The sequence below is a fragment of the Pelecanus crispus genome, chromosome 32 (assembly GCF_030463565.1).
Source record: "Pelecanus crispus isolate bPelCri1 chromosome 32, bPelCri1.pri, whole genome shotgun sequence".
In the NCBI taxonomy this organism is placed as follows: Eukaryota; Metazoa; Chordata; class Aves; order Pelecaniformes; family Pelecanidae; genus Pelecanus; species Pelecanus crispus.
The window spans coordinates 229,330-249,481 of NC_134674.1; the positions used below are offsets into that span (position 1 = coordinate 229,330).

Here is a 20,152-nt window from a genome sequence, read left to right on the forward strand (position 1 = left end):
GCATGGGGGGGGCGGGAGGGGGCATGAGGAGGGGGTTTGGGGGTACTGGGAGCACTGGGGGTTACTGGTGCCCCCCCCCCCCCCCCCCCCCCAGCGCTGCCCCCCCGCCCCGGCGCCCCCCCGGGCCCAGCCCCGCCCGGACAAATTCCCCGACAGCCTCGACCCCCCCGAGGGGCGGTGAGTGACAGGGGGCGGGGCCTGGCTCGGGGGGCGGGGCCTGGCTCGGGGGCGGGGGCCAGCTCTAGGGGTGGGGGCCATGGTCAGCCCTGTCTGCATGTGGGAGGGGGCGTGGCCAGCCCTGAGGGGGCGTGGCTTGTCCCGGGGGCGTGGCCAGCCCCGAGGGGGCGGAGCCTTTGAGCCTCCATGCTGCTGGTGGGGGTGGAGCCTAGTTCTAGGGGGTGTGGCCAGCCCAGGGGGGCGTGGTTTTCATGCCCCTCCCCGCAGGTGGAGGTGGGTTGGGGGCGTGGCCTCACCCCATCTGGGCGTGGCTCAGCCTCTAGCAGTGGGTGGAGCCAGCTCCAAGGGGCGGGGCTTTCATCATCCCCAACCAATGGGCTGGGTTAGGGGAGGGGCCTTGTGGGTGGAGCCTGGGGGGGTGGGGTCAGTGCTATGGGGGGCGTGGCCTCTTCCCGGGGGGGTGGGGCTGCCCCAGGGGGCGGAGCCTCTGCGGCCCCAAGTCTGTTGCAAGTGGGCGGGGGGCATTCAGGGGCGTGGCCTTTGGGTGGGGCTTCTCTTAGGGGGCGTGGTTTGGTGGGGCGGGGGCCAGGCCGAGGCAGCAGATGTATGCCTGTTCTTATTGAGCCTTGTCCCGATAGGGGCGTGGCCTGTCGCGATGGGGGCGTGGCTTGTCCCGATAGGGGGTTGGGCTTTTTCTGGGTGTGTTTATGACATCACAGGGGGCGGGGCTTTCTGAAATAGGTAAATAGATATGTATTGGGGTGGGTGTGGCTTATGGTGGGTGTGGCATGTTTCAATAAGGGTGTGGCTTCAGGGGGTGTGGTCTTGCGGGGGCGTGGCTCCCCTCAGGGGGGCGGAGCTTTGGCCATTCTCATTTACCATAATGAATAGATGCGGGGGGGGGGGGGGGGGGGGGGGGAAGGTGTTCCTTGGAGGGTGTGGCTCCTCCCGGAGGGCGTGCCCCCCAGAAGAGGGCGTGGGCCTTACCCAGCCCCGCCCCCTCAGGCGCGGCGTGGGCAGGTCCCGGGGCGCCGCTGTCCAATGAGGCGCTGCTGTTCCACGAGAAGTGCGGGGGCCCTCATCAAGCTGAGCAACGGGCACAAGACGGCCGAGCGCCGGCGGCCCCTCGACGAGTTCAACAACGGCGTCGTCCTCACCAACCGGCCCCTGCGCGACGGGGAGATGTTCGAGGTGCTGGCGTGGGGGGCCTGGGGGCTTTTTGGGGGGGCTGGGGGGGGCCTGGGGGGGCTTTTGGGGGGTCTTTTGGGGCCTCACAGGGGTCCTGGGGGCATCATGGGTGCCCCTGAGAAGGTGCTGGAGGCTTTATGGGGGGTCCTGGAGGGTGTGACAGGGGTCTTGGGGGCATCATGGGTGCCTTTTGGGGGTCCTGGGGGTGTCACAAGGGTCTTGGGGGCATCATGGGGGCCTTTTAGGGGTTCTGGGGGCATCACAGGGGTCCTGGGGGCCATTATGGGGTGCCCCTGAGAGGGTGCTGGAGGCTTTATGGGGGGTCCTGGGGGGGTGTGACAGGGGTCTTGGGGGCATCATGGGTGCCTTTTGGGGGTCCTGGGGGGATTCTGGGGGGCTTTTGGGGGGTCTTTGGAGCCTCACGGGGGTCCCTGGGGGCATCATGGGTGCTCCTGAGAGGGCGCTGGGGGCCTTGTGGGGGTCCTGAGGGGGCCTGGGGGGTGTGACAGGGTGGCTTTTGGGGGTCCTGGGGGTGTCACAAGGGTCTTGGGGGCATCATGGGGGCCTTTTAGGGGTCCTGGGGGCCTCATGGGGGTCCTGGGGGCCATTATGGGTGCCCCTGAGAGGGTGCTGGAGGCTTTATGGGGGGGTCCTGGGGGCTGTGACAGGGGTCTTGGGGGCATCATGGAGGCCTTTTGGGGGTCCTGGGGGGATTCTGGGGGGCTTTTGGGGGGTCTTTGGAGCCTCACGGGGGTCCTGGGGGCATCATGGGTGCTCCTGAGAGGGCGCTGGGGGTCTTGTGGGGGTCCTGAGGGGGGCCTGGGGGGTGTGACAGGGTGGCTTTTGGGGGTCCTGGGGGTGTCACAAGGGTCTTGGGGGCATCATGGGGGCCTTTTAGGGGTCCTGGGGGCCTCATGGGGGTCCTGGGGGCCATTATGGGTGCCCCTGAGAGGGGTGCTGGAGGCTTTATGGGGGGTCCTGGGGGTGTGACAGGGGTCTTGGGGGCATCATGGGTGCCTTTTGGGGGTCCTGGGGGTGTCACAAGGGTCTTGGGGGCATCATGGGGGCCTTTTAGGGGTCCTGGGGGCATCACAGGGGGTCCTGGGGGCCATTATGGGTGCCCCTGAGAGGGTGCTGGAGGCTTTATGGGGGTCCTGGAGGGTGTGACAGGGGTCTTGGGGGCATCATGGGTGCTTTTTGGGGGTCCTGGGGGTGTCACAAGGGTCTTGGGGGCATCATGGGGGCCTTCTAGGGGTCCTGGGGGCATCACAGGGGTCCTGGGGGCCATTATGGGTGCCCCTGAGAGGGTGCTGGAGGCTTTATGGGGGTCCTGGGGGGTGTGACAGGGGTCTTGGGGGCATCATGGGTGCCTTTTGGGGGTCCTGGGGGGGATTCTGGGGGGCTTTTGGGGGGGTCTTTGGAGCCCTCACGGGGGTCCTGGGGGCATCATGGGTGCCCCTGAGAGGGCGCTGGGGGCCTTGTGGGGGTCCTGAGGGGGCCTGGGGGGGTGTGACAGGGTGGCTTTTGGGGGGTCCTGGGGGTGTCACAAGGGTCTTGGGGGCATCATGGGGGCCTTTTAGTGGTCCTGGGGGCATCACAGGGGTCCTGGGGGCCATTATGGGTGCCCCTGAGAGGGTGCTGGGAGGCTTTATGGGGGTCCTGGGGGGTGTGACAGGGGTCTTGGGGGCATCATGGAGGCCTTTTGGGGGTCCTGGGGGGATTCTGGGGGGCTTTTGGGGGGCTTTGGGGCCTCACGGGGGTCCTGGGGGCATCATGGGTGCCCCTGAGAGGGCGCTGGGGGCCTTGTGGGGGTCCTGATGGGGGGCCTGGGGGGTGTGACAGGGTGGCTTTTGGGGGTCCTGGGGGTGTCACAAGGGTCTTGGGGGCATCATGGGGCCTTTTAGGGGTCCTGGGGGCCTCATGGGGGTCCTGGGGGCCATTCATGGGTGCCCCCTGAGAGGGTGCTGGAGGCTTTATGGGGGGGTCCTGGGGGCTGTGACAGGGGTCTTGGGGGCATCATGGAGGCCTTTTGGGGGTCCTGGGGGGATTCTGGGGGGCTTTTGGGGGGGCTTTGGGGCCTCACGGAGGTCCTGGGGGCATCATGGGTGCCCCTGAGAGGGCGCTGGGGGCCTTGTGGGGGTCCTGAGGGGGCCTGGGGGGGTGTGACAGGGTGGCTTTTGGGGGTCCTGGGGGTGTCACAAGGGTCTTGGGGGCATCATGGGGGCCTTTTAGGGGTCCTGGGGGCCTCATGGGGGTCCTGGGGGGCCATTATGGGTGCCCCTGAGAGGGTTGCTGGAGGCTTTATGGGGGGTCCTGGGGGGTGTGTGACAGGGGGTCTTGGGGGCATCATGGGTGCCTTTTGGGGGTCCTCTGGGGGTGTCACAAGGGTCTTGGGGGCATCATGGGGGCCTTTTAGGGGTCCTGGGGGCATCACAGGGGGTCCTGGGGGCCATTATGGGTGCCCCTGAGAGGGTGCTGGAGGCTTTATGGGGGGTCCTGGAGGGTGTGTGACAGGGGTCTTGGGGGCATCATGGGTGCTTTTTGGGGGTCCTGGGGGTGTCACAAGGGTCTTGGGGGCATCATGGGGGCCTTCTAGGGGTCCTGGGGGCATCACAGGGGTCCTGGGGGCCATTATGGGTGCCCCTGAGAGGGTGCTGGAGGCTTTATGGGGGGTCCTGGGGGGTTGTGGACAGGGGTCTTGGGGGCATCATGGGTGCCTTTTGGGGGTCCTGGGGGGATTCTGGGGGGCTTTTGGGGGGTCTTTGGAGCCTCACGGGGGTCCTGGGGGCATCATGGGTGCCCCTGAGAGGGCGCTGGGGGCCTTGTGGGGGTCCTGAGGGGGCCCTGGGGGGGTGTGACAGGGTGGCTTTTGGGGGTCCTGGGGGGTGTCACAAGGGTCTTGGGGGCATCATGGGGGCCTTTTAGGGGTCCTGGGGGCCTCATGGGGGTCCTGGGGGGCCATTATGGGTGCCCCTGAGAGGGGTGCTGGAGGCTTTATGGGGGGTCCCTGGGGGGGCTGTGACAGGGGTCTTGGGGGCATCATGGAGGCCTTTTGGGGGTCCTGGGGGGATTTCTGGGGGGCTTTTGGGGGGCTTTGGGGCCTCACGGAGGTCCTGGGGGCATCATGGGTGCCCCTGAGAGGGCGCTGGGGGGCCTTGTGGGGGTCCTGAGGGGGCCTGGGGGGTGTGACAGGGGTGGCTTTTGGGGGGTCCTGGGGGTGTCACAAGGGTCTTGGGGGCATCATGGGGGCCTTTTTAGTGGTCCTGGGGGGCCTCATGGGGGTCCTGGGGGCCATTATGGGTGCCCCTGAGAGGGTGCTGGAGGCTTTATGGGGGTCCTGGGGGCTGTGACATGGGTCTTGAGGCATCATGGAGGCCTTTTGGGGGTCCTGGGGGGATTCTGGGGGACCTTTTGGGGGGGTCTTTGGGGCCTCACGGGGGTCCTGGGGGCATCCTGGGGGCCTTTTGGGGGTTGTGGGGGGGTCTTGGGGAGGGCATTGAGGACCTCAGGGTGTTTTGGGGACATCTTGGGGGTCCTGGGGGGGGGGCCGTGGAGTGCACGGGGGGGAATTGTGGGGGGCGTCGGGGGGTCCCGAGGGGTGCTTTTGGAGTCCCCCTGACCCCCCCCGCCCCCCAGATCCGTATCGACAAGCTGGTGGACAAATGGTCGGGTTCCATCGAGATCGGGGGGTGACGGCCCACAACCCCAACAGCCTTGAGTACCCTGCTACCATGACCAACCTCCGCTCCGGTGAGCCCCCCCAAATACCGTGGTACCCCCCCCCGAATGCTGGGGTACCCCCCAAAATACCGGGGTACCCCCGGAGCAGAGCGGGGGACCCCAGGAGCTGGGGTGTTGGGATTAATTTGGGTGCTCAGATACCGAAGTGTCCCCCCCGAGATGCCTGGGTCCGTCCAGAGCAAGGGGTGGGGACCCCCCCCGGATGCCTGGGGACCCCCCCCCGGATGCCTGGGGACCCCCATGGGGTGGGTGGGGGGGTCCCGGATGCCTGGGTCCCCCCAAAAAACGCTCCCCCCTCTGTGTCCCCTGTCCCCCGCTTCCCGCCAGGCACCATCATGATGAGCGGCTGCGGGATCCTGACCAACGGGAAGGGGACGCCGGCGCGAGTACTGCGAGTTCAGCCTCGACGAGCTGCAGGTGACCCCCCCCCCGGGGCCCCCCCCAAAATCGGGGGGACCCCCCCCGACCCCTTCCCAGGACCCCCAAAAACCTCCCAGGGCCCCCCAAACCCCCCCAGATTCAGAGAACCCTGCTCAAGACCCCTTGGGACACCCAAAGTTGGGAGATATCCCCCAACGCTCTTTTGAGACCCGCAAAACTCTCCTGGGGCACCCCAAAATCAGGGGGACCCCCCCGACCCCTCCCCAGAGCCCCCCAAACCCCCTCCAGGGCCCCCCAAACCCCCCAGGGCCCCCCAAAAATTAGGGAACCCTGCCTAAGACTCCCCCTGGGATGCCCAAAGTTGGGAGATATCCCCCAATGCTCTTTTGAGACCCCCAAAACTTCCCTGGGGCACCCCAAAATCAGGGGGACCCCTGACCTCTCCCCAGGACCCCCAAACCCCCCAGGTTCAGAGAACCCTGCCCAAGACCCCTTGGGACACCCAAAGTTGGGAGATATCCCCCAACGCTCTTTTGAGACCCGCAAAACTCTCCTGGGGCACCCCAAAATCAGGGGGACCCCCCCGACCCCCCCTCCAGGGCCCCCCAAATCCCCTCCAGGGCCCCCCAAACCCCCCAGGGCCCCCCAAAAATTAGGGAACCCTGCCTAAGACTCCCCCTGGGATGCCCAAAGTTGGGAGATATCCCCCAATGCTCTTTTGAGACCCCCAAAACTTCCCTGGGGCACCCCAAAATCAGGGGGACCCCTGACCTCTCCCCAGGACCCCCAAACCCCCCAGGTTCAGAGAACCCTGCCCAAGACCCCCTTGGGACACCCAAAGTTGGGAGATATCCCCCCAACGCTCTTTTGAGACCCGCAAAACTCTCCTGGGGCACCCCAAAATCAGGGGGACCCCCCCGACCCCCCTCCAGGGCCCCCCAAACCCCCCAGGGGCCCCCCAAAAATTAGGGAACCCTGCCTAAGACTCCCCCTGGGATGCCCCAAAGTTGGGAGATATCCCCCAATGCTCTTTTGAGACCCCCAAAACTTCCCTGGGGCACCCCAAAATCAGGGGGACCCCTGACCTCTCCCCAGGACCCCCAAACCCCCCAGGTTCAGAGAACCCTGCCCAAGACCCCCCCAGGACACCCAAAGTTTGGAGATATCCCCCAACGCTCTTTTGAGACCCGCAAAACTCTCCTGGGGCACCCCAAAATCAGGGGGGACCCCCCCCGACCCCCCTGGGGCCCCCCAAACCCCCCAGGGCCCCCCCAAAAATCAGGGAACCCCTGCCTAAGACTCCCCCCTGGGACACCCAAAGTTGGGAGATATCCCCTAATGCTCTTTTGAGACCCCCAAAACTTGCCTGGGGCACCCCAAAATCAGGGGGACCCCCCGCCCCAACCCCGGGGCCCCCCAAACCCCCCAGGGGCCCCCCCAAAAATCAGAGAACCCTGCCCAAGACCCCCCCCAGGACACCTGAAGTTGGGAGATATCCCCTAACCCTCTTTTGAGACCCCCAAAACTCTTCTGGGGCACCCCAAAATCAGGGGGACCCCCCTGGCCCTCCCCAGGACCCCCAAAACCCCCTGGGGCCCCCCCAAAATCAGACACCCCCCCTCAAACCTACCTGGGACACCCAAATTGGGAGACACCCCCCAACGCACTTGGGACACCCCAAAACTCCCCTGGGGCCCCCCAAAAATCAGGGGGACACCCCCAGCCTTCCCCTGGGACCCCCAAAACCTGCCTGAGGCCCCCCAAAATCAGGGCGACCCTCCCCTCAACCCCTTTGGGACCCCCCAAAACCTCCCCCAGGGCCCCCAAAATTGGGAGGACGCCCCCCACGACTTCCCCAAGCTCCCCCCCGGGACCCCCAACCCTGCTCTGGGACCCCCAAAACCTCCCCAGGGCCCCCAAAATTAGGAGGACGCCCCCCACGACTTCCACAAGCTCCCCCCCGGGACCCCCAACCCTGCTCTGGGACCCCCAAAACCTCCCCAGGGCCCCCAAAATTGGGAGGACGCCCCCCACGACTTCCCCCAAGCTCCCCCCCGGGACCCCCAACCCTGCTCTGGGACCCCCAAAACCTCCCCAGGGCCCCCAAAATTGGGAGGACGCCCCCCACGACTTCCACAAGCTCCCCCCCCCCCGGGACCCCCAACCCTGCTCTGGGACCCCCAAAACCTCCCCAGGGCCCCCAAAATTGGGAGGACGCCCCCCATGACTTCCCCAAGCTCCCCCCCCGGGACCCCCAACCCTGCTCTGGGACCCCCCAAAACCTCCCCAGGGCCCCCAAAATTGGGAGGACGCCCCCCACGACTTCCCCAAGCTCCCCCCCGGGACCCCCAACCCTGCTCTGGGACCCCCAAAACCTCCCCAGGGCCCCCAAAATTAGGAGGACGCCCCCCACGACTTCCCCAAGCTCCCCCCCGGGACCCCCAACCCTGCTCTGGGACCCCCAAAACCTCCCCAGGGCCCCCAAAATTGGGAGGACGCCCCCCACGACTTCCCCAAGCTCCCCCCCGGGACCCCCAAAACCTCCCCTGGGCCCCCCAAAACCTCCCCAGGGCCCCCAAAATTGGGAGGGACGCCCCCCACGACTTCCACAAGCTCCCCCCCCGGCACCCCCCAACCCTGCTCTGGGACCCCCAAAACCTCCCCAGGGCCCCCAAAATTGGTGAGGACGCCCCCCACGACCTTCCCCAAGCTCCCCCCCGGGACCCCCAACCCTGCTCTGGGACCCCCAAAACCTCCCCAGGGCTCCCAAAATTGGGAGGACGCCCCCCTACGACTTCCACAAGCTCCCCCCCCGGCACCCCCAACCCTGCTCTGGGACCCCCAAAACCTCCCCAGGGCCCCCAAAATTAGGAGGACGCCCCCCATGACTTCCACAAGCTCCCCCCCCGGACCCCCAACCCTGCTCTGGGACCCCCAACGTCCCCCCAGTGTCCCCTGCAGGGGTTTTGTGGGGGACCCACTGATGCCCCCCCCGCTTCCCCGCACCCCCAACCCCTTGAGGACCCCCCAGGGGGGTGGGGGGGGCTCCCAACACCCCCCCCAACCCCCCACTCAGGTTTGGGGGGGCCCTGTTGTCACCCGTGTCCCCACTCTCCCCCCCCCCAGGAAGGGGACCACATCGGGCTGACAAGGAAAGCCAACAACGCTCTCCACTTCTACATCAACGGCATCGACCAAGGTGGGGGACACGGGGACGTGGGGACACGGGGGACACCCCCCCGGACCCCCCGGCTGTCTCCCCAAATTGGCGCCCTGGGGACGGGAGGGGGTCATGGGGACACCAAGGTGGCTCTTGGGGACGTCCCCATCACCACGTTGACAGCCCATGATTGGGAGGGGACATGGGGACACCACGGTGGCTCTTGGGGGCACCAAGGTGGCTTTTGGGGACGTCCCCATGTCTGTGTTGGCACCCCCGCGATTGGGAAGGGACACGGGGACACCAAGGTGGCTCTTGGGGGCACCAAGGTGGCTTTTGGGGACGTCCCCATCCCCGGGGTGTCCCCCACGTTGACACCCCATGATTGGGAAGGGACATGGGGACACCAAGGTGGCTCCTGGGGACACCAAGATGGCTTTTGGGGATGTCCCCATCTGTGGGGCGTCTCCACGTTGACACCCCCATGATTGGCAAGGGACATGGGGACACCACGGTGGGTCTTGGGGACACCGAGGTGGCTTTTGGGGACGTCCCCCATGTCTGTGTTGGCACCCCCGCGATTGGGAAGGGACACGGGGACACCAAGGTGGCTCCTGGGGACACCAAGGTGGGTTTTGGGGATGTCCCCATGTGTGGGGTGTCCCCCACATTGACAGCCCATGATTGGGAAGGGACATGGGGACACCAAGGTGGCTCCTGGGGACACCAAGATGGCTTTTAGGGATGTCCCCATGTGTGGGGCGTCTCCACGTTGACACCCCATGATTGGGAAGGGACATGGGGACGCTGAGGTGGCTCTTGGGGACATTCTCATCTTCATGTTGACACCCCATGATTGGGAAAGGACCTGGGGACACCATGGTGGCTCTTGGGGACACCGAGGTGGCTTTTGGGGACGTCCCCATCTCCATGTTGACAGCCCATGTTTGGGAGGGGACATGGGGGACACCAAGGTGGCTCTTGGGGATGTCCCCATGTGTGGGGTGTCCCCCATGTTGACACCCCAATGATTGGGAAGGGACATGGGGACACCACGGTGGCTCTTGGGGACACCAAGGTGGTTCTTGGGGACGTCCCCATATCTGTGTTGACACCCCACGATTGGGAAGGGACACGGGGACACCAAGGTGGCTCCTGGGGACACCAAGGTGGGTTTTGGGGACGTCCCCATGTGTGGGGTGTCCCCCACATTGACACCCCATGATTGGGAGGGGTCATGGGGACACTGAGGTGGCTCCTGAGGACACCAAGGTGGCTTTTGGGGATGTCCCCATCTCCACGTTGACACCCCATGATTGGGAAGGGACACAGGGACACCACGGTGGGTCTTGGGGACACCAAGATGGCTTTTGGGGACGTCCCCGTGTCCATGGTGACACACCGTGATTGGGAAGGGACATGGGGACACCATGGTGGCTCCTGGGGACACCGAGATAGCTTTTAGGGACGTCCCCATCTGTAGGGCGTCTCCATGTTGACACCCCATGATTGGGAAGAGGCACGAGGACACCAAGGTGGCTCTTGGGGACATCCCCGTCTTCATGTTGACACCCCATGATTGGGAGGGGACATGGGGACACCAAGGTGGTTCCTGGGGACACCGAGATGGCTTTTGGGGACGTTCCCATCTGTGGGGTGTCTCCTCGTTGACACCCCATGATTGGCAAGGGACATGGGGACACCAAGGTGGCTCTTGGGGACGTCCCCATCGCCACGTTGACACCCCATGATTGGGAAGGGACATGGGGACACCAAGGTGGCTCCTGGGGACACCAAGGTGGGTTTTGGCGATGTCCCCATCTGTGGGGTGTCCCCCATGTTGACAGCCCATGATTGGGAAAGGACATGGGGACACCAAGGTGGCTCTTGGGGACACCAAGGTGGCTCTTGGGGACGTCCCCATCCCCGGGGTGTCCCCCACATTGACACCCCATGACTGGGAGGGGACACGGAGACCCCAAGGTGGCTCTCGGGGACGTCCCCCGTCCATGGAGTGTCCCCCACATTGACATTCCATGACCTCGATGGGACACAGGGACCCCAAAAGTGGCTCTTGGTGACGTCCCCATCACTGGGGTGCCCCTGACATTGACGCTTCACGACCAGGAGGGGACACGGGGACCCCAGAGTGGCTCTCAGGGATGTCCCCGTCCATGAGGTCTCCCCAACGTTGACGCCCCGTGATCTTGAGGCGAGCGGGCTGTCCCCAGCGTGGCTGCGGTGACGTCCCTGTCCTCATCCCCAGGGGTGGCGACGACGCTGACTCCGTTGGTGGTCTACGGGGTGGTGGACCTCTACGGGATGGCGGTGAAGGTGACCATCGTCCACAACCACAACCACAGCGACCGCCTGCGACGCAACAACGCCATCCTACGGGCGTTGTCACCTGAAGGTGGCCGGCGTCCCCCGACGTCCCCCCCAGCCCCCCGCCGGGCCACCCGCTGGGCCCCCACCGCCTCCCCGCCTCCTCTTCCACCCCAACTGCGGGCAGAAGGCGGCCATCGTCAACGAGGGACGCACGGCGCTGCGGCCGCAGTGAGTGACGAGACGTGGGGGGACACGGGGAGGGGACGTGGGGGGACGTGGCGGGGTGCAGAGGGAATGGGGACGAGCGAGGTGGAGGTGGTCTTGTGGTCACAGCGAGTGACTGTGTCCCCATCCCTGGTGTCCCCGTTGACGTGATGGACCCATCCCCGGTGTCCCTGCTGACGCGGTGTCCTTGTGTCCCCATCCCCGGTGTCCCTGTTGACGTGGTGTCCTGGTGTCCCCATCCCTGGTGTCCCCGTTGACGTGCTGGACCCATCCCCGGTGTCCCTGTTGACATTGCGTCCTTGTGTCCCCATCCCTGGTGTCCTCATTGATGCGATGGACCCATCTCTGGTGTCCCTGTTGACGTTGTGTCCTGGTGTCCCCAGTGACGTGATGGACCCATCCCCGGTGTCCCTGCTGACGCGGTGTCCTTGTGTCCCCATCCCCGGTGTCCCTGTTGACGTGGTGTCCTGGTGTCCCCATCCCTGGTGTCCCCGTTGACGTGCTGGACCCATCCCTGGTGTCCCTGCTGACGTGGTGTCCTTGTGTCCCCATCCTTGGTGTCCCTGTTGATGTTGCGTCCTTGCGTCCCCATCCCTGATGTCATTGATGCGATGGACCCATCTCTGGTGTCCCTGTTGACGTTGTGTCCTTGTGTCCCCATCCCTGGTGTCCTCATTGATGCGATGGACCCATCCCTGGTGTCCCCATTGACGTGATGGACCCGTCCCTGGTGTCCCTGTTGATGTTGCGTCCTTGTGTCCCCATCCCTGGTGTTCTCATTGATGCGATGGACCCATCTCTGGTGTCCCTGTTGACGTTGTGTCCTGGTGTCCCCAGTGATGTGATGGACCCATCCCTGGTGTCCCTGCTGACGCGGTGTCCTTGTGTCCCCATCCTTGGTGTCCCTGTTGACGTTGCGTCCTTGCGTCCCCATCCCTGATGTCATTGATGCGATGGACCCATCTCTGGTGTCCCTGTTGACGTTGTGTCCTTGTGTCCCCATCCCTGGTGTCCCCAGTGACATGATGGACCCCTTTTTGGTGTCCACATCCCTGGTGTCCCTGTTGATGTTGTGTCCTTGTGTCCCCGTCCCTGGTGTTCCTATTGCTGTGATGGACCCATCCCTGGCGTCCCTGCTGACCTGGTGTCCTTGTGTCCCCATCCCTGCTGTCCCCGTTGATGTAATGGACCCATTTTTGGTGTCCCTGTTGACGTTTCGTCCTTGTGTCCCCATCGCCGGTGTCCCCACTGATGCGGTGTCCCCATTGACGTGATGGACCCATCCCTGGTGTCCTTGCTGATGTGGTGTCCTTGTTCCTGGTGTCCCCGTTGATGCGATGGACCCATCCCTGGTGTCCCTGCCAACACGGCGTCCTTCTGTCCGCATCCCCGGTGTTCCTATTGACGTGGTGTCCTTGTGTCCTCATCCCTGGTGTCCCCGTTGACGTGCTGGACCCATCCCTGGTGTCCCTGCCAACACGGCGTCCTTCTGTCCCCATCCCCGGTGTCCCTATTGACGTGGTGTCCTTGTGTCCCCATCCCTGATGTCCCCAGTGACGTGATGGACCCATCCCTGGTGTCCCTGTTGATGTTGTGTCCTTGTGTCCCCATCCCTGGTGTCCCCGTTGACGTGATGGACCCATCCCTGGTGTCCCTGCCAACACGGCGTCCTTGTGTCCCCATCCCTGGTGTCCCTATTGACGTGGTGTCCTTGTGTCCCCATCCCTGGTGTCCCTATTGACGTGGTGTCCTTGTGTCCTCATCCCTGATGTCCTCGTTGATGTGATGGACCCGTCCCTGGTGTCCCTGTTGATGTTGCGTCCTTGTGTCCCCATCCCTGGTGTCCCCGTTGACGTGATGGACCCATCCCTGGTGTCCCTGCCAACACGGCGTCCTTGTGTCCCCATCCCTGGTGTCCCTGCTGACGTGGTGTCCTTGTGTCCCCATCCCTGGTGTCCCTGCTGACGTGATGGACCCATCCCTGGTGTCCCTGCCAACACGGCGTCCTTGTGTCCCCATCCCTGGTGTCCCTGCTGACGTGGTGTCCCTGTTCCTGGTGTCCCTGCTGACGTGATGGACCCATCCCTGGTGTCCCTGCCAACACGGTGTCCTTGTGTCCCCATCCCTGGTGTCCCTGCTGACGTGGTGTCCCTGTTCCTGGTGTCCCTGCTGACGTGATGGACCCATCCCTGGTGTCCCTGCCAACACGGTGTCCTTGTGTCCCCATCCCTGGTGTCCCTGCTGACGTGGTGGCCTTGTGTCCCCATCCCTGGTGTCCCTGCTGACGTGGTGTCCCTGTTCCTGGTGTCCCTGCTGACGTGATGGACCCATCCCTGGTGTCCCTGCCAACACGGTGTCCTTGTGTCCCCATCCCTGGTGTCCCTGCTGACGTGGTGGCCTTGTGTCCCCATCCCTGGTGTCCCTGCTGACGTGGTGTCCCTGTTCCTGGTGTCCCTGCTGACGTGATGGACCCATCCCTGGTGTCCCTGCCAACACGGTGTCCTTGTGTCCCCATCCCTGGTGTCCCTGCTGACGTGGTGGCCTTGTGTCCCCATCCCTGGTGTCTCTGTTGACGTGGTGTCCCTGTGTCCCCGCTGACATGACGGACCCATCCCTCGCCCCCCCCGGTGACACGGTGTCCTCGTATCCCCGTCCCCAGCGCAACGGACGACTTCAACCACGGGGTGGTGCTGAGCGCCCGGGCGCTGCGGGACAACGAGCTCTTCCAGGTCCGCATCGACAAGATGGTGGACAAGTGGGCGGGGTCCATTGAGATCGGGGTGACCACCCATAACCCCGCCTACCTCCAGCTGCCCTCCACCATGACCAACCTGCGCTCAGGTGGGTCCCCGACATCTCCGTGGGGTTTCTGAGGGGTCCCCAACATCTCCATGGCGTCCTCAGCATCTCCATGGGGTTCCCATGGTGTCCCCAACATCTCCATGGGGTCCCCGACATCTCCATGGGGTTTCCATGGGGTCCCCGACATCTCCATGGGGTTTCCATGGCCTCCCCAACATTTTCATGGCATCCCAAACTTCTTCATGGGGTCCCCAACATCTACATGGGGTCTCCATGGGGTCTCCGACATCTCCATGGGGTTCCCATGGGGTCCCCAACGTAACCATGGGGTCCCCAACATCTCCACGGGGTTCCCATGGGGTCCCCAACGTAACCATGGGATCTCCAACATCTCCATGGGGACCTAAACATCTCCATGGGGTTCCCATGGGGTCTCCGACATCTCCATGGGGTTTCCATGGCATCCCCAACATTTTCATGGCATCCCAAACATCTCCATGGGGTCCCCAACATCTCCATGGGGTTCCCATGGGGTCCCCAATGTCACCATGGGGTTTCTGACATCTCCATGGGGTTCCCATGGGGTCCCCAACATCTCCATAGGGTCCCCGACGTCACCATGGGGTCTCTGACGTCTCCATGGGGTTCCCATGGGGTCCCCAACGTCACCACGGGGTCTCCGACGTCTCCATGGGGTTCCCATGGGGTCCCCAATGTCACCATGTGGTCTCCGACATCTCCATGGGGTTCCCATGGGGTCCCCAACATCTCCATGGGGTCCCCAACGTCACCACGGGGTCTCTGACATCTCCATGGGGTTCCCATGGGGTCCCCAACATCTCCATGGGGTCTCTGACATCTCCATGGTGTTCCCATGGGGTCCCCAACATCTCCATGGGGTCCCCAACATCTCCATGGGGTCTCTGACATCTCCATGGGGTTCCCATGGGGTCCCCAACATCTCCATGGGGTCCCCAACGTCACCACGGGGTCTCCGACATCTCCATGGTGTTCCCATGGGGTCCCCAATGTCACCATGTGGTCTCCGACATCTCCATGGGGTTCCCATGGGGTCCTCAACATCACCATGGGGACCCCAACATCTGCCCAACGTCCCCATGGGGTCACCACCTGCAATCCCATCTACCTCCAGCTGCCCTCCCGCCATGACCGACCTCCTGCACTCAGGTGGGTCCCCAACATCTCCATGGGGTCCCCAACATCTCCATGGGGTCCCCAATGTCCCCACGGGGTCACCGCCCACACCCCTGCCTACCTCCACTTGTGCTCCACCATGACCCACCTGAGCACGGGTGGGACCTTGATGTCCCCAAGGGGTCCCCAACATCATGAGGTCCCTATGAGGCTCCCACCCCCCCCAGGGTGTCCCCAGCCACTCCAGGATGTCCCCAGGGCATCTAGAGCCACTCCAGGGTGTCCCTAGGGTGTCCCCACCCACCCCAGGTGATCCTGAACCACTCCAGGGTGTCCCCAGCCACCTCTGGGTGTCCCTGGGGCGTCCTCGGCCACTCCAGGGTGTCCCCAGGGCATCTCCAACCACTCCAAGGTGTCCCCAGGGTGTCCCCAGCCACCCCTGGTGGTCCCCAGGGCATCTCCAACCACTCCAAGGTGTCCCTGGCCACTCCAGGATGTCCCCAGGGTGTCCCCAGCCACCCCTGGGTGTCCCCAGGGCATCTCCAACCACTCCAGGATGTCCCCACCACCCCTGGGTGTCCCCAGGTTGTCCTCAGGGCATCTCCAACCACTCCAAGGCGTCCCCAGCCACCCCTGGGTGCCCCCAGGGTGTCCCCAGCCACTGCAGGTTGTCCCCAGGGCATCTCCAACCACTCCAAGGTGTCCCTGGCCACTCCAGGATGTCCCCAGGGTGTCTGCAGGGCATCTCCAACCACTCCAAGGTGTCCCCACCACCCCTGGGTGTCCCCAGGGCATCTCCAACCACTCCAAGGTGTCCCTGGCCACTCCAGGATGTCCCCAGGGTGTCTGCAGGGCATCTCCAATCACTCCAAGGTGTCCCCAGCCACTGCAGGTTGTCCCCAGGGCATCTCCAACCACTCCAAGGCGTCCCCAGCCACCCCTGGGTGTCACCAGGGCATCTCCAACCACTCCAAGGTGTCCCCACCACCCCTGGGTGTCCCCAGGTTGTCCCCAGGGCATCTCCAACCACTCCAAGGTGTCCCCAGCCACCCCTGGGTGTCCCCAGGGCATCTCCAACCACTCCAAGGCGTCCCCAGCCACCCCTGGGTGCCCCCAGGGTGTCCCCAGCCACTGCAGGTTGTCCTCAGGGCATCTCCAACCACTCCAAGGTGTCCCCAGGGTGTCTCCAGCCACTGCAGGTTGTCCTCAGGGCATCTCCAACCACTCCAAGGTGTCCCTGGCCACTCCAGGATGTCCCCAGGGTGTCCCCAGGGCATCTCCAACCACTCCAAGGTGTCCCCAGCCACTCCTGGTGATCTTGAGCCACTCCAAGGTGTCCCCAGCCACCTCTGGGTGTCCTTGGGGCATCCCCAGCCACCCCTGGATGTCCCCAGGGCATCTCCAACCACTCCAAGGTGTCCCTGGCCACTCCAGGATGTCCCCAGGGTGTCCTCAGGGCATCTCAAACCACTCCAAGGCATCCCCAGCCACCCCTGGGTATCCCCAGGGCATCTCCAACCACTCCAAGGTGTCCCTAGCCACTCCAAGATGTCCCCAGGGCATCTCCAACCACTCCAAGGTGTCCCCAGCCACTCCTGGTGATCTTGAGCCACTCCAGGGTGTCCCCAGCCACCTCTGGGTGTCCTTGGGGCATCCCCAGCCACCCCTGGATGTCCCCAGAGCATCTCCAACCACTCCAAGGTGTCCCCGGCCACCCCTGGGTGTCCTCAGGGCATCTCCAACCACTCCAAGGTGTCCCCGGCCACCCCTGGATGTCCCCAGGGCATCTCCAACCACTCCAAGGTGTCCCTGGCCACTCCAGGATGTCCCCAGGGTGTCCTCAGGGCATCTCAAACCACTCCAAGGTGTCCCCGGCCACCCCTGGGTGTCCCCAGCCACCCCAGGTTGTCCTCAGGGCATCTCCAACCACTCCAAGGTGTCCCATCGGCGTCCCCAGGGCATCTCCAACCACTCCAGGATGTCCCCAGCCACCCCTGCGTGTCCCCAGGGCATCTCCAACCACTCCAAGGCGTCTCCACCACTCCAAGATGTCCCCAGGGCATCTCCAACCACTCCAAGGTGTCCCCAGCCACCCCTGGGTGTCCCCAGGGTGTCCCCAGCCACCCCAAGATGTCCCCAGGGCATCTCCAACCACTCCAAGGTGTCTCCACCACTCCAAGATGTCCCCAGGGCATCTCCAACCACTCCAAGGCGTCCCCAGCCACCCCTGGGTGTCCCCAGGGTGTCCCCAGCCACCCCAAGATGTCCCCAGGGCATCTCCAACCACTCCAAGGCGTCCCCAGCCACCCCTGGGTGTCCCCAGGGTGTCCCCAGCCACCCCAAGATGTCCCCAGGGCATCTCCAACCACTCCAAGGCGTCTCCAGCACTCCAAGATGTCCCCAGGGCATCTCCAACCACTCCAAGGCGTCCCCAGCCACCCCTGGGTGTCCCCAGGGTGTCCCCAGCCACCCCAAGATGTCCCCAGGGCATCTCCAACCACTCCAAGGCGTCTCCAGCACTCCAAGATGTCCCCAGGGCATCTCCAACCACTCCAAGGCGTCCCCACTACTCCAAGATGTCCCCAGGGCATCTCCAACCACTCCAAGGCGTCCCCACTACTCCAAGATGTCCCCAGGGCATCTCCAACCACTCCAAGGCGTCCCCAGCCACCCCAGGGTGTCCCCAGGGTGTCCCCAGCCACCCCAGGTTGTCCCCAGGGCATCTCCAACCACTCCAAGGCGTCTCCAGCACTCCAAGATGTCCCCAGGGCATCTCCAACCACTCCAAGGCGTCCCCACTACTCCAAGATGTCCCCAGGGCATCTCCAACCACTCCAAGGCGTCCCCAGCCACCCCAGGGTGTCCCCAGGGTGTCCCCAGCCACCCCAGGTTGTCCCCAGGGCATCTCCAACCACTCCAAGGCGTCTCCAGCACTCCAAGATGTCCCCAGGGAATCTCCAACCACTCCAAGGCGTCCCCACCACTCCAAGATGTCCCCAGGGCATCTCCAACCACTCCAAGGCGTCCCCAGCCACCCCTGGGTGTCCCCAGGGTGTCCCCAGCCACCCCAAGATGTCCCCAGGGCATCTCCAACCACTCCAAGGCGTCCCCACCACTCCAAGATGTCCCCAGGGCATCTCCAACCACTCCAAGGCGTCCCCAGCCACCCCAGGGTGTCCCCAGCCACCCCTCCCTTCCCCGGGTCGTGTCCCCAACCCCATCCCCGTCCCCGCAGGCACCTGGATGATGACGGGCAACGGGGTGATGCACAACGGTACCACTGTCCTCGACGAGTACGGCCACAACCTCGACCGCCTCAAGGTGGGACAACCCGGACACCCGGGTCCCTTTTTCGGGGGGGGGGGGGTTAGGGGGACGAGGAGGGGATGGGGACACCCCTGTTGGTGTCCCCCTCCCCGGGTGACGCCCGTCCCCGCAGGCGGGGGACACGGTGGGGGTGGTACGCAGGGACGACGGTACCCTCCACTTCTTCGTCAACGGGGCGGCCCAGGGACCCGCCGCCTGGAACGTGCCCCCCAACGTCTACGCCGTGGTGGATCTCTACGGCCAAGCCGCCCAGGCCACCATTGTTGACGACGGCGGTGAGCTCCCGGGGGACGGTGGGGACGTTGGGATTCGGGAGGGGACACCTGGGGAGGTCAGAGGTGGAGTTTTGGGGGGCTTGGGGACATCAGGGGGTGGGTTTGGAGGGTTTGGGGACGTTTGAGACGTGAGGGGGTGGCTTTGGGGACATTGGGGATATTGGGGGGTGGGATTTGGGGGGTACAGGGGTCCTGGGGAGGTCAGAGGTAGAGTTTTGGGGGGCTTGGGGACATCAGGGGGTGGGTTTGGGGCACCTGGGGACATCAGGGGGTGGGTTTGGGAGGTTGGAGACATGAGGGGGTGGGTTTGGGGACATTAGAGGGTGGGATTTGGGGGTACAGGGGTCCTGGGGACCTCAGGGGTGGAGTTTTGGGGGGCTTGGGGACATCAGGGGGTGGGTTTGGGGAGGTTGGGGACATTGGGGACACCAGAACATGGGGCTCGGTGAGGACGTGGGGACATCAGAGGTGGAGTTTTGGGGGGCTTGGGGACATCAAGGTTTGGGGGACCTGGGGACATCAGGGGGTGGCTTTGGTGACATTGGGGACCCCAGGGTGTTGGGTTTGGGGACCTTGGGGACCTCAGGGTGTTGGGTTTGGGGGAGACAGGGGTCCTGGGGTCATCAGGGGTGGAGTTTTGGGGACCTTGGGGACATCAGGGGGTGGCTTTGGGGACCTTGGGGACCTCAGGGTTTTGGGTTTTGGGGAGACGGGGCCCCTGGGACCTCAGGGGTGGAGTTTTGGGGGGCTTGGGGACATCAGGGGTGGCTTTGGGGACATTGGGGACCTCAGGGTGTTGGGTTTTGGGGAGACGGGGGTCCTGGGGACCTCAGGGGTGGAGTTTTGGGGGGCTTGGGGACATCAGGGGTGGCTTTGGGGACCTTGGGGACCTCAGGGTTTTGGGTTTTGGGGAGACGGGGGTCCTGGGGACCTCAGGGGTGGAGTTTTGGGGGGCTTGGGGACATCAGGGGTGGCTTTGGGGACATTGGGGACCCCAGGGTGTTGGGTTTTGGGGAGACGGGGCCCCTGGGGACCTCAGGGGTGGAGTTTTGGGGGGCTTGGGGACATCAGGGGTGGCTTTGGGGACATTGGGGACCTCAGGGTGTTGGGTTTTGGGGAGACGGGGCCCCTGGGGACCTCAGGGGTGGAGTTTTGGGGGGCTTGGGGACATCAGGGGTGGCTTTGGGGACCTTGGGGACCTCAGGGTTTTGGGTTTTGGGGAGACGGGGCCCCTGGGGACCTCAGGGGTGGAGTTTTGGGGGGCTTGGGGACATCAGGGGTGGCTTTGGGGACATTGGGGACCCCAGGGTGTTGGGTTTTGGGGAGACGGGGCCCCTGGGGACCTCAGGGGTGGAGTTTTGGGGGGCTTGGGGACATCAGGGGTGGCTTTGGG

At 64.8% G+C, this 20,152-nt stretch overlaps 1 protein-coding gene across 1 annotated transcript in view; it reads left to right on the top strand.

The window, feature by feature from the left end:
* NEURL4 (neuralized E3 ubiquitin protein ligase 4) overlaps positions 1 to 20,152 on the top strand; it is a 44,006-nt gene that overhangs the window by 8,919 nt on the left and 14,935 nt on the right. Inside the window, 12 exon segments of the mRNA XM_075725505.1 lie at positions 1,183 to 1,247; positions 1,249 to 1,368; positions 5,002 to 5,049; positions 5,052 to 5,115; positions 5,434 to 5,483; positions 5,485 to 5,523; positions 8,614 to 8,686; positions 10,914 to 11,081; positions 11,116 to 11,203; positions 13,860 to 14,041; positions 18,393 to 18,478; positions 18,597 to 18,759. Coding sequence (XP_075581620.1) covers positions 1,183 to 1,247; positions 1,249 to 1,368; positions 5,002 to 5,049; positions 5,052 to 5,115; positions 5,434 to 5,483; positions 5,485 to 5,523; positions 8,614 to 8,686; positions 10,914 to 11,081; positions 11,116 to 11,203; positions 13,860 to 14,041; positions 18,393 to 18,478; positions 18,597 to 18,759 — 1,146 coding nt within the window.